The 13,025-nt window shown below is 38.9% G+C and overlaps 1 protein-coding gene across 9 annotated transcripts in view; it reads right to left on the bottom strand.

Moving 5' to 3' along the window:
- Positions 1–13,025, bottom strand: part of MCTP1 (multiple C2 and transmembrane domain containing 1) — a 530,890-nt gene that overhangs the window by 87,457 nt on the left and 430,408 nt on the right. For all 9 annotated transcript variants that reach the window (XM_019428809.2, XM_019428806.2, XM_019428799.2 and 6 more), the window contains one exon: positions 7,488–7,607. In XM_019428809.2, coding sequence (XP_019284354.1) covers positions 7,488–7,607 — 120 coding nt within the window. The remainder of the gene's footprint in view (positions 1–7,487; positions 7,608–13,025) is intronic.

The following is a 13,025-nucleotide window of genomic DNA, read 5'->3' as shown; positions in this document are numbered from 1 at the left end:
GCTGCTCCTTCTCCTCCTCCTCCCCACCCCCCTTCCTCTCCTCCCCTGCCTTCTCCACCTACCCCCTCCCTGTCCCCTGGGGCACAAGGCCTCGACCAGCTGCTGCCTGCTGGTCAACTCCAAGAAGGTCCCTCCAAGTTCCTGGTGCAGCTCGAGGAGGAGCCTCTGAGGCAGACCCAGAATAAGGCGCTGGGGAGACCCGGCTTCAGTGGCTGCAGCGCCACCATGTAGCACACTTGGACCTCAAGCCCTTCACATGTGGCTCCTTTGGCAAGCACTTCAAGAGCTCCAGCCACCTGTCATGTAATCAAACCACAAACTGTGCCAGGGGTGGCTGGCTACACGCACGTCCCCCAGAAGCATGTGTGGCTTCCAGGACAACTTGAGCCTGGCGCAGCACATGTGCTTCCACAAAGTTCGAGACCTGGCCTGCTCTACTACTCCCTGGGCCACCATGTTTGTCTCACACAAATTTACCGGCTTTGCAGAGGTTACCTGCTTCCCCTGGGTAACCCAGGTACCCATCTACATGATGAGAAAGGCGTCATTCCTTCCTTCCCCCTGCTTCTTACTATGCTACAGGGACCAAGTTGCTGCCCTCTGGGGGCCTGCTGAATGGGCGCCCGTGGAATGCAAGGAGAGAACAACAGACTCCCGGTCTGGGAGCCAGTTAGAACCGTGTTCTGGTCCAGCCTCAACGTGGGAGCCTTTGCAAGCAGCAAAACCTTGGTTTCCTGTGCTCCCAAGTGGTGAAACATTGTTTTGTGGGTAAAAGAGATGACAAAAGCGCAGGGGCACTGCCTGGTTCATGTTTGTAACTCCCTCTTCCACCCAGTACCCTCACCCTTTGTTCAATAAACATTCTGCATTTGGAAACAAACAAACAAACAAAACATACAAACAAACAATTCTGCTGGAATTCGGGGGAGACAGAACTGAAGGTATGGTTGAATGGGGCCTGCCTGTGAGGGGATCTTCCACAACATGCTTGAAGATGTTGGAGAAAGACCAAAGCGGCCCGAAAATCAGAAGTTTGTTTCAGAAGGGCTCATCTTCCTAAAGGTCTTGAGGTAAGAATTCAAGGTGTAGTTGGGATAAAGCTGCCAGATAAACACAGAACATCTAGTTACATCGGAATTTCAGATAAATAATGATCACTATTTTAGGATAAATATCTCTGTTTATCTCAAATTTCAATTTAACTGGGCATCTGTATATCTACTGGCTAAATCTGGCAACCTTAAATTGGGGGTGAATTCAGAGAGCTTTAGGGGCTAGAGTTTGAGAGAAATCTGCGGGGTACAGGCCTTGTCATCTACTGAGACTGAGGGGATAAGAGCATGGTGGTGAGGTGGGGGGCATTTGAGCAGTGTGGAAAAATTGTAGAAATCTATTGGTCAGTGTTCAGAGCCTGATGAGGTGACGATCACTGATGATCACTGGTGTCTGGGGACACCAATCTGTCCAGTGACTGATTATCTGGCACAGCTAAGCAGTTGATGAACAGCTTTGAGGGCAGTCATAGGGGATAAACTTTTCTACTGACATCTGATTGGCTGTTGGTTTCTACTTTTTTTTTTTTTTTTTTTTAATGTTAGTGACTGTGTTGGGAAACTAAAGGTCTGGTTCTTTTCATGGTCCTTCTCAGATTTTTGCAAGCTGGTGACCTTCTGAAAAAATTGAGAAAATTGCTGTTGAAATAAGCAGGAAGAAGAAAAAACTGATCATCCATTTTTAGATGTGTTTACAGGCTGTATGACTCAGTGCTGCTTCTGTTAAGAGCAAGTATGTGGTCTTTTTTGGTACTGAGATGCAAACAGAGGAGGCTTGTGGTCTATGCTACTTTCCGTGAATGATAAAGTACTGAAGCAGAGAAGATCTAACTGTACATTCAAAGTGCTTTGCTTATGGAGTCCTCTCTTCTCAGCCCGCTTTGGCCAGCCTCTTTAGATTCTGTTAGGAATATTTCACTTGTTCAATACTCTACTTATTCAAATATTACACCATGGACTTCTTTGCAGCTGGCTGAGAAAAGGACAAATGTATTTGGTTTACAGGAATTCAGGTCAAATAAGCAAATGTTTCTTTGCTGGCTTGTATTTGGTGGACCATCCGAAGTCGTCCAACCACCGGCATTTCTAGCAACAAAGACAATTCTCTCTCCATCAGCTTTATTTCTATAAATAAGTGCTCTGGGTTTAATGGGAACAGATCCAACAAGAAATAATAGTATGATTCTAAAGGGGAAAAGCAGAATTGAGGGCTTTGCCATTTAAGGAAGCTAACAAAACATTTCAGCATTTACCAAAGTATTTTAGCAAGGCAGAATTTGGCTCAATTTGTGTCACAGTCACATCATGAATCAGAGAATGATTTCATTGATTTACCCTACTCTTTAGTCTTTTAATGCCTCCATTGATTAGGCAACTGAGATTGCTATGTGGGAGGAGTATCATGACAGTACAAATGAATGTTCTTTTAAAGTGTAATTAAAAAACACCTCTTGAAGAATTTTTGTATATCAAAAACATTAAAAGTCTTTTAATCACTAATTCTCATCTCTGGTTTACTCTTCCCATCCATGTTCACCTGGGTGGATTGAAGGTGGTCCTACAGGTCATGAACAATTTTGAAATCAGTGGGGTCACCTGGGATCAAACAGAGACCAACACCAATTTTTGAGAGGTCACGGGGAACCTCATAAGAAGGATTCGGGGGGATACTTGATTCCATATAAGGCTCTGGACACTTAGAAAGTAAGCCCTTGGGAAGGGCATGCCCAAGAATACACCATGGAAATAGCCTGGGACTTTAGAACAGGGTACACTCTAGGTTCCTATCTCACTTACTCTATGGAGTTCATTATTTATCTTCTTAGAGTTTGAATTTCCTTATTTGTAAAATGATGATAAAACCATTTAGAGTAATTTACTTGATAAAGTTATTATAAAGAATTAAAAGAGATAGTGTGTATAAAAAGGCTTAGCAGGATACCTGATACATAGAAGTTGCTTAATAAATAACTGTTCCATTTCCCTGAAGAGAAGGAGGATATGGAGGCGAAGTGGGGAAAATGAGGGTTTTCCATCAATCTGCATGCTTGAAGGTGGAATTCATACTGCTGCCTTTTCTACTGTTTTTTTAATGTTTACTAATTTGAGAGAGAGAGAGAGAGAGAGCGAGAGAGAGAGCGACCATGAGCAGGGGGGAGGCAAAGAGAGAAGAAAAGAGAGAGAATCCCAAGCAGGCTCTGTGCTATCAGCACAGAGTCCAATGCAGGGCTCGAACTCATGAACTGTGAGATCATGACCTGAGCCGAAATCAAGAGTTGGACGCTCAATCAACTGAGCCACTCAGGTGCCCTGCTACTGGCTTTTTTAAAGCTCAAGGGAGAAACTTGCTCTAAAGGGATCCAGGGAGACATGAGATGTATCAAAATACAGTCTCAAGAGTAATGCACTTGACTGGTGGTTAGAGGTAAAAACTTCAGACAGATTGACAGACTCTAATACCCATTCTGCTACTTTCCAACTGTATGCCTGTTCTGTGTCCCTTTGGGTAAGCTGGTTGGTTTCTCTGTATGTAAAGTACTAATAATGAAACCTATGCCCCACGAGGTGCAAGAGACCACTGATTTGCTCGACCAACCCAGGTCTTTCCTTCTCTGAGACTTGATTCCCTTCTCTCAAGGAAAGGCTCTTATGGCCATGCTTATTCCACATGAGAATGTTCCCTTCCTTACCACAGAGGAAGAGACCAGTTGGCACTTAGGATGACCCAACCCACTGGCTAGGCAGATATAATCAGCTTTTCTCTCCTGGGGGTGAGATGAAGGACATGAGGAAAGAATGTGCCTAACATGGTGCCCAGGGCGTAATGAGCATGCAGTAGTGTTTAAGCGCCAAGTAAAGGCAACTTCCTGGTATCTACTCTTTAACTTAAAAATTTCGGTCTACAGTAACTATAATGTGGGTAGTTGGGACAAGCCTAATGGGCGCTGCAGGAGGGACTTTTCCTCAGGGTTTGGAGTGACAGCTCAAACCAAGACAAGTATGACATTCCTGTCTTTATATCCCCTTCATTGCCGAGACATATCTGAATGAAGCATGTATTTATTCAACAGGTTTTTTTTTTTTTTTTCTGGAAAAGCCTAACAATTCTCATGCCAGAAATTTTAATGTCATGGTCTGAGTGTAGGTAGACTCAGATGTAGGACTGCTTATTTTTAACAAGTCCAATTGGGAACCAGCAGAGGTGAAATACTACTTCTAACCACGCCTCTTTCTCATATGCACCTCTGAGCCTACAGCATTAGCCTCAGGAACGGCTGTTTCCTTACCCTGTTCTCAAAGGGTTCAGCTCATTAAATGCAGCAAAACTTACTCGGCAAGGATTACATCTCATTTTTCTCATTAAACTAGAACAGGCACCACGGTAGAGAAAAGATAGGGGGTTTTAGCTCCTACGATTTTAAGCATCCAAGAAAGGAAATGGTCTCCTTAATAAACAATAAACACACAAAGAAATCCTTTCCCATTTTGGTATTAATCTCAACTATCAACCCATATGGTGAAGACAGAATTTTTACCCATTGATGCACTTTTCATCTCTCATAGTATTTATTTATTTATTTATTTTTTTCAACTTCTTATATCATGGAAATGATACTTCGGTTTTTCTCTTGCATACAAAGCTCAAGGTCAGTTTGATTTGTTTTTCTTTTATAATTTTCATCCTGATTGAATTTTCTCAGCTGAATGTACAAATGATGTTTTTTTTTTTTTAATGACAAAAAATTTGCCAGCCCACCCACCCTCCTTCCTCCTCCTCTCTCTGTCTCTGTCTCTGTCTCTCTCTCTCTCAAAACAGAAAGGTTTCTAGAATCACACAGTGGTGTGGTTAATAAGGACTCAGGGCAAAATACCTTCCTCCAGTGCTATGCACTATGCGGTAGAGTTAGTCAGGCAGAGCATGGCAGCCCCTACAAACACTTTCCCTTGATTTACATATATGTGTATGTATGTGTGTATGAACGTATATGTATATGTACAGAAGTGTGTGTGTGTGTGTGTGTGTGTGTGTATGCGTGCATACGTGCATAAACTGTAAGCAGCAAGGTGTAATCCAGGTTTGTTTTCAAAAGGAGCAACTAGTACAAATGCACAGTTAGGTATGACAGAAGACACATAATTAGACAGATTGGATTTAAAAATTACATAAAGTCTCAACGGAGCCACTGAGTAAAAAACTGAATGAAATGTTGTGATTGCTGCTCTGGCATCTAGGAAGACAAGAATATGTGGATAGTGTGTTTGGGCAAATAAAAAGCAGTTACTGAGAGTTATGGAGTGTAGCTGACATTTCATGAAACTTGAAGGAATAAAATGTTGTTTGTGGCTAAAGGGGAACTCCCTTAGAGATATGCCTAAAACAAAAGATTGGTAAATACAATATTGGAATTATATTTTGGGGGGAAAAGGGCAGTAGAGAAATTTACATAGTAGTAACTTCAGTAGTCATAAAAATTCCTAGAGAATTGTAAACCGAAGAGGATACGTGATAGGCTACTATTTCCCCTGTAAAAGTGGACCTTTCCAGACAAGGCAGGTGTATTCTGGAGGAGATGACAAGCAAACTCTACAGTTACAGAATTTTTCACTAAGAATACTCAAACCAATGACTAAATATTGAAGATAAGCCCTCTCATAGGATTAAGAAGCTGGAACTAAATTACCACTTTTTCCTATTTGCAAATAATCTTATTTGCAAATTTGTCTCAAGGCAACTGAATGAAAAATAGATATTCTTCTCTCTCGACAATCTCCCCGAAATAAACGCAACAAAAAAGCAATTGTCTGAGTGAGTCTCATTTCTTAAAGAAAACATCCTGGATTAATTGATAAAAGCACCTATTAGTCCCCATGACACCAATGCTTATGGCATTTGGGGCTTGTCTCTCAGTGTGAAATTTAAATATATATATATATCCATAAAATCCTTGCTAATAATAACTTCTCATCTGTTAATACTGCCTAACCATTAAAATCTCTGTTAACAATCTCATGTTTGGTTTGCTAAACCTTACAAAAAATGTTTTCAACACTTCAAGCTTGCAAAACACTTGCCAGAGAAAGTGGCAAGTACAAAGATGAACAAAGAGTCCCCTCCCTCAAACATATAGTCATGTGAGAGAAACAGAAATATATACAAATTAAACAGGAAAATAAACATGGTGTTTTGTTGGCAACTTTGCCATGTAGTAGATGGCTGTGCATCAGGATGTTTCTTTTACTTTGATGATAAAGAAAATTATCCTGAAGAAATTGGTTCTCCCTGTGTTACCATTTAAAGTGTGCTTTGCTTGCATTGTTTAAAAGGGAAATTGTTTTAGGTCACAGGTATGTTTTTGCAACCGTGATGATGCTATTATAATAAAGTATGACATAATGTTACTCAACTGATGATCAAACAACTTTGGTTCCTGTACCCTTATGGACATGGTAGATGGCAGCAACTCCTGACTGGAAATCAAATGTAGATTCTTAATGGCCGAAAAAAAAAAATCTATGTAATCTGATGAAGACAAACAGCTACCAAATAGATTCCCACATTTGAAAAACCTTTAAAGTCTTCTCAGTAACTATCTATAAAGTTATCAGATCGCAAATGTCCTATTTGGAGAAGACACCTCCCTCCATTCATTTACATATAGGAAAGCTTTTTGAAGTTGTATGTTCACTAAGGGTATAGTGACTGAGATAATCTAAGGGGAATGAAAGTTGGCAGAACAACAGATATGATAATAATGTGGGGCTAGCTTTTGCTTCTCAGTCTAGAACTCTTTTTGAGAGAGAAGGCTGTCTCACAGACTCTAAAAACTTTCAAAAATGCCAGAGAGGGCAGGTGGGTTCAGTATAATTTTTCCTGGGTTAAAAGAAAGCTCTTTATCCTCCAGCTGGTAATTCTAATACAACCCTGACACAAAGAAAGATATTTGCTGTTGTTCAGTGAATGTTCATTGAATTAAGGTACTTTATGCACTTTTCCAGGCCAACAACCATCAATCATTCCTTCCTTCCAATGACAGACTACAGAGAAATGTCTTAAATAAAATACATTCGTTTGGTCTGATCATAAATAATTTCATGACATTATGTCTAAATTTGAGATTAAGACATAAAAACAAATAAGGAGAGCAAAAGAAATACTCGTTTGAAATAATCTATTTATAATTAAAAATCATAGCTCATTCTTTGGTGGGCTCTTGATTTTAGTTCCTACCAAGACAAGTCATGTTAGAAATAGGTGATACTTTTTATTCTGTTAGGACCAAAGAATTGTTAGTTTTGAACTGATTAAAACTCTCATCCAAACTTGAGTATTTATAAACAGAATTTCTAGTTTGTAAAAATGAATCGATGTTGGCCTTTTCAGAGCGACTCGGAATAAGAACAAAAACACATACGAATAAGAAAGTAGAAACTTACTGTATCACGTTGCCTGTTATCTTTCCCTGATATTATCAAGAAGTAGTTCCATGTCAATAGTAACAACAAAACCAGTGGTATCATGTAGAGCTCAAAGTTCCAGACAACAAAGAGGAAGAGCTGGAGGAGAAGGAGAGAAAAAAAGATGAGTCAACTCAGACTTTCATTAAATGGACTCTCTTATCCATACTCCACTTCAAAACCATAAAACTAAATGCTTCAGAATGGAAAGATTTATCCTGAAAACAAAGACTTGAGAACTTGTTAGGCATTTTTCTAAAAGCACAACTGACCCCTGGAAACTTACTGTTAAGATTTTTACTTTAATTTCTATGAAGGAAAACTGTTATCATTACACTGTCAATGAGGTGATTTTAATTTTTCTCCCCTAGTGAAATTATTGTTAGGTTGGACAAAATACAGTTAGAAAAAAAAAAGGCTGCCCAATGAGCTTCACTACATTGTCAGATACAGCTTCTATCTGCCTTGATGATAAATAATGAATTACTATTTAATATCATGGACTTTTAAAAAAAAGTCTCACAATGCAACACGCTTCAAGGCAGATGAAAATACCAAGTCCGCACCTGAGAGCAAAGATCTCACATTATGAATAAAAGCACTGCTACCAAGAAGTGTAAAATAACCAGCACTGTGTACCAAGTGTGACTCGCCCTACCCATCCCACCACTCCCCACCCCCCAAGTCTCGTAATCCTGAAGAGATCATCTGAATTCTCTGGGTCTGTGGCTCTGGCTACCAAATAAGGCAACATTAAGTCAGATGATTTAGTGAAGGGAGTGAAGAGCTGGATTCTATTCCTAATGCTGACTAGTCCCATAACTTTTGGCACCACATGCATCCTCCTTTCAGGGTTTGCCCCTGTAAAATGGAGGTGATAAGAGTATTCACCAGAGAGGCTGTGACAATTACACAGTTGAGACGTGGTAAGAAGTTAACACACTGCTTGGTACCCAATAAGCTCTCAAACCCATTTGTATTATTGTGTAAATGTTTAGCAATACCTTCTGAAACTCAGAAAGTCAACTATGGTCGACTAAAGTCCTCAGGTAGTACTTATTCTGTTACTGAGAAGTGGAAAGTCATCCTCCTGCTAAGGTTTAGCGGAACCATGATATAAGTGGAGATTTGAGCCAGCTGGTTGGGGTAATACAGACATCTTGCATTCGACAGGCCAGACGGGTTAGGAGCAATGCCCTAAGAACATTCCTGCCAGGCATGGCAGCATGGGCCATTTGCAGCCTTCTCAATAAACCTCAGCCAAGCATACAGCTTATTAAGATGGCAGAGAAAATGAACTTGTGTGGAGTGGTAGAGAACACCCTGTTTTTAATGTTTATTTATTTATTTTGAGAAAGAGAGAGAGAACGAGTGGGGAAGGGGTAGAGAGAGAGGAAGAGAGAATCTCAAGTAGTCTCTGCACTGTCAGCAAAGACTCATGGGGCTGAATCCCACAAACCTTGCGATCATGATCTGAGCAGAAATCAAGAGTCGGATGCTTAATAGACTGAGCCACCCAGGTGCCCCAAAGTGTTTTCATTTCTAAACACAGGACTATAGACCTTATAACCTTTAACATCCCTTTCCTAATATTTAAAATGACTTCATGGCATTGTGCCATCTATTTTTTATGTGACATTAAATCCTGAAAATTATATATTTTACTAAATTATTGGATATTTATAACCCACACCAATAAATAATGATTTAGTAACCCAAGAAATGAATTTTGGACAGAATTACATGGTAACTATAGATTCAAGTTCGTGAATAAGAAAAATCTCAAATATATCAATGCATGAGACATAAGCCTTATCTTTTCTTTCATGAGAGAAGTAGAAGGATCTCCAGAAAAAGCAAATATTTCTATTTAAGTTTTGAAACTTATGCAATATATGTAAAGATGATACAAATTATAATTGATGGTTTTGATTATTCTATTAAAATATGTTTTTAAAAGATAATTCTTTATTCAGGAAATGAATTAAGGCAAATTTGATAGACATGAACACATGTAAAAGGAAAAATAATTTTTGGCTGGGATCCATATTAATTATTTACACATTTATTAGTAAAATTTAGGCTGTTACCAGAAAATATGCTCTTTAAGGATAAGGACTTTTTCTTTTTATTCACTGTTCTATCCCCAGAGCATAGAACAGTGCTTGGGCACAGTAGGTGTTCAATAAATATATATTTGCTGAATATATGAATAAATGGACATTAGGTTCCCAAGTCTTTTAACAGAAGTCTACTTAATTATTGTTTAGTAAAAGTAGTATACAGCCACTATATAGCATCAAGTAACTTCATGAAAATGTATTCAGAATTACAACCTGGGGGGTGCCTGGGTGGGTCAGTCCGTTAAGCATCCGACTTTGGCTCAGGATATGATCTCACAGTTGGTGGGTTTGAGCTCCATGTGGGGCTCTGTGCTGACAGCTCAGAGCCTGGAGCCTGCTTCAGATTCTGTGTCTCCCTCTCTGTCTCTGCCCCTCCCCCACTTGTACTCTGTCTCTTTCAAAAATAAACGTTACAAATAATTAAAAGAAAAAAGAATTATAACCTGGGATGCCACTAACTAGTTTCTCTCTGAGGCACATAAAGATTCTCTATCCATTCTGGCTATGCAGTCATAAACTTGACTTGGTGTGTTTTGGCCTCAGGGATGGGACTCAGATGATTCCACAGTTAACAGCACCAACTCTAATTATTTTAAATCTATTAAACACATATATTCCATCTTGTAATGTCCACTCACTGGTGTTAGAGTTCTGATAGGTCACCCAGAATAATGTTACTTGGGACGCCTATGTCTCAGTGTTAGCTGGAGGACAGGTATTGCATAGAATAAGCTTTCTAGATGATAACTAAGTAATCAAGACACGTATCATACCTTTTTCTTCTCTAGATTCAACATTACTAGTTACTTAAAGCACCAGTCACAAGGTATGGTTCACTGGGCACATCTCCATTGTGGGCATAGTCCTCTCACCACATCCAAATCCATACAGCAAAAGCTTTCTTAAAATACAGCACTCAGGGGGTGCCTGGGTGGCTCAGTGGGTTAAATGTCTGACTTTGGTCCAGGTCATGATCTCACAATTTGTGAATTCAAGGCCCGCATCAGGTTCTCTGCTGACAGCATGGAGCCAGCTTCAGATCCTCTGTCTCCCTCTCTCTCTGCCCCTCCCTCCCCTGCTTGTACTCTCTCTCCCTCAAAATTAAATAAACATTTAAAAAAATACAGTACTCAGAACTGTACATGCCTAATTAATACCTATGGTATTTACATGTCCTACCAACATGGGCACCAGAACATAGGATGGGGAAAGATATAGAAGAGAAAAAAAATAAAGTAGAATTTCACTAGTTTTATGGATCTTGGCAGTAGAAAAATAATCTTCTCTATTTTGTGTTCCTTAAGAATCTAATAGTTGGATGATTAGGTAAATCATCTGCTGCTGACAGTATCTTTTTGTTAAAAAATAACAAGGGAGCTCTGAATAAACTCTACATACAAAAGCATTCCTTTTTTCTTTCTCAGTATCTAACTGGAGATTCCAAAAGGTCAAAGACAAAAAGAACATAAATACAGATTAACAATAAAAGGTACTTATTGAATATTTCCTATGTGCTATGTAATAGTGCTCAAAATTAGGATACGACATGGTTTCTGGATTCAGATTGCTAGGAATCACTAAGAAAAAAACAACAACCAGTCACTATAATATTAGTGATCATTATAATACTTGTTAGCTGGAGAGGATCCTCTAATTAAGAGAGGCCTCAAGGGAGGAAAAGTGCCTTTTAGCTTCTTGTTTCCACACTCAAGCTTCCTCTCTCTGGGGCCTATCTGCACCGAGATTGATCCTCTCCTCTTTTCCTACAGAAAGCCAAGGTAACACTCAAGACCAGGTCCTCAGTGTCCTACTAGGGCAGTACAAGAAAAATGGCTGGGAAACCTCAGGAAAGCCAAGACCATACAGGATCTATCCTTGGTCCTGACTCCACTTATTCCTAAATTGGAGAGAAAAAAGTCAGATATCATAACAGGCCAAAATGGGATGGAAAAAGAAATCAAGGAATGATTAAAAAAAAAATCTCTGACACATTCACAGAACATAAATACAAACCATAAAAGTCCTAGCATCTATCCTGACCCATACTTCCAAAACCCAAACTGAACCTGGTCCAAATTGCTCACTCATAAATCATCACTAAATAAATGGTAGTTGTTTTAAGCTACTAATTATGAAGTGGTTTGTTATATAGCAAAAGCTAACTGATACACATCCTTTTTTCCAAGGAGACAATGGTGTATAATAAATATGGTGTGGACTAGAAGACTGAAGAAGTGGTTTTAGTTCCATTTCTGCTATTTGACCACAGGACCTTGAGCAAATCAGTTTTTCTCTTCTATTTTATTCCATTATTTATAAAATGGAGATGGTAACACCTGCCTATTTCACAGGTTGGCTGTGGGGAACAACTCATGTAAAGTATAAGAAAACACTTCATCACAAAGTATTCAGTAAGTGCAAGTGTTATCAACTCAATGCTTTTCCTATTTAAATTGTTTCTGCAAAATTCAAAGACTTTATAGACTAATCCTCCGAGAATGGCCAAAATAATAATTCCTCTTTGAGAAGTTATAGCAGATGGGGAGTGTTTCTTAGAGGGATTTGTGTTTGAAAGGCATTTGCTGGAAGGAAATCTTAAGTGTTAAACAGAGGGCTTGCAGTTAAAATTTTTGCTAATAGTTAAAACAAGAAAAATCCAAGTCTTTACATAAATTCATTATTTCTAGTAAATGACACTAGCATACATTGCAGATTGTGTGAAATCTAAACTCAAAACAATCAGGCTTTTAAATGTTAACCATTTTAAACAATCTCATGCCCCTTGATATAAAAGAATCTTGTTCTCAACTAGCAGTTTTGTGAATGTTAATTCCTGTCCCTAATTTTTTTCACTTTTAAATCCATATACCTTTCATCTAAATCAATGTTGTCTTGCCTATGATATTAGCATCAACATTACAGAATGCAATTACTTGGTGTCTATTTGGGCTAGGCTTTCTTTTTGTTTGTTTATTTTTAATTTGGGCCAGACTTTAAAAGTAACCTAAATTTTAATCATAAATATTCAGAATGGTTTTTTTTGAAAATCCATAACTTATGGAAAGGTAAATAATATAATTTATTATCAATCATGTCTTGTATCACGTTACAAAAAAGAACTTTAGGGAAAAAGTCCTGAAAGGTAGGCAGAGAAGGCAGAAGATACTGTGTTATTTTGCAAATAGGTAAACTGAGGCTCAAATTTGAGAATTGTCTAGGGACACCTGCTACTGAGAGGCAGAGCCAGGTCTTCTGACTCTCAATCCAGTGTGCTGCTTTTCCACCAATGCTCCATCGCCTCTAAGGTAAAGAATTTTATTGAATATTGATGGGCTACAGTTATCAATTATTTATTGACTGATCATTTAATTTGTAGACTTCCTGTATGTTTATT

This window comes from Panthera pardus, unplaced genomic scaffold (assembly GCF_024362965.1).
Source record: "Panthera pardus isolate Hobbes unplaced genomic scaffold, ASM2436296v1 HiC_scaffold_2, whole genome shotgun sequence".
Taxonomy (NCBI): domain Eukaryota; kingdom Metazoa; phylum Chordata; class Mammalia; order Carnivora; family Felidae; genus Panthera; species Panthera pardus.
Note: the sequence above shows the minus strand (reverse complement) of the source record. Positions and strands in the feature narration are given on the sequence as shown.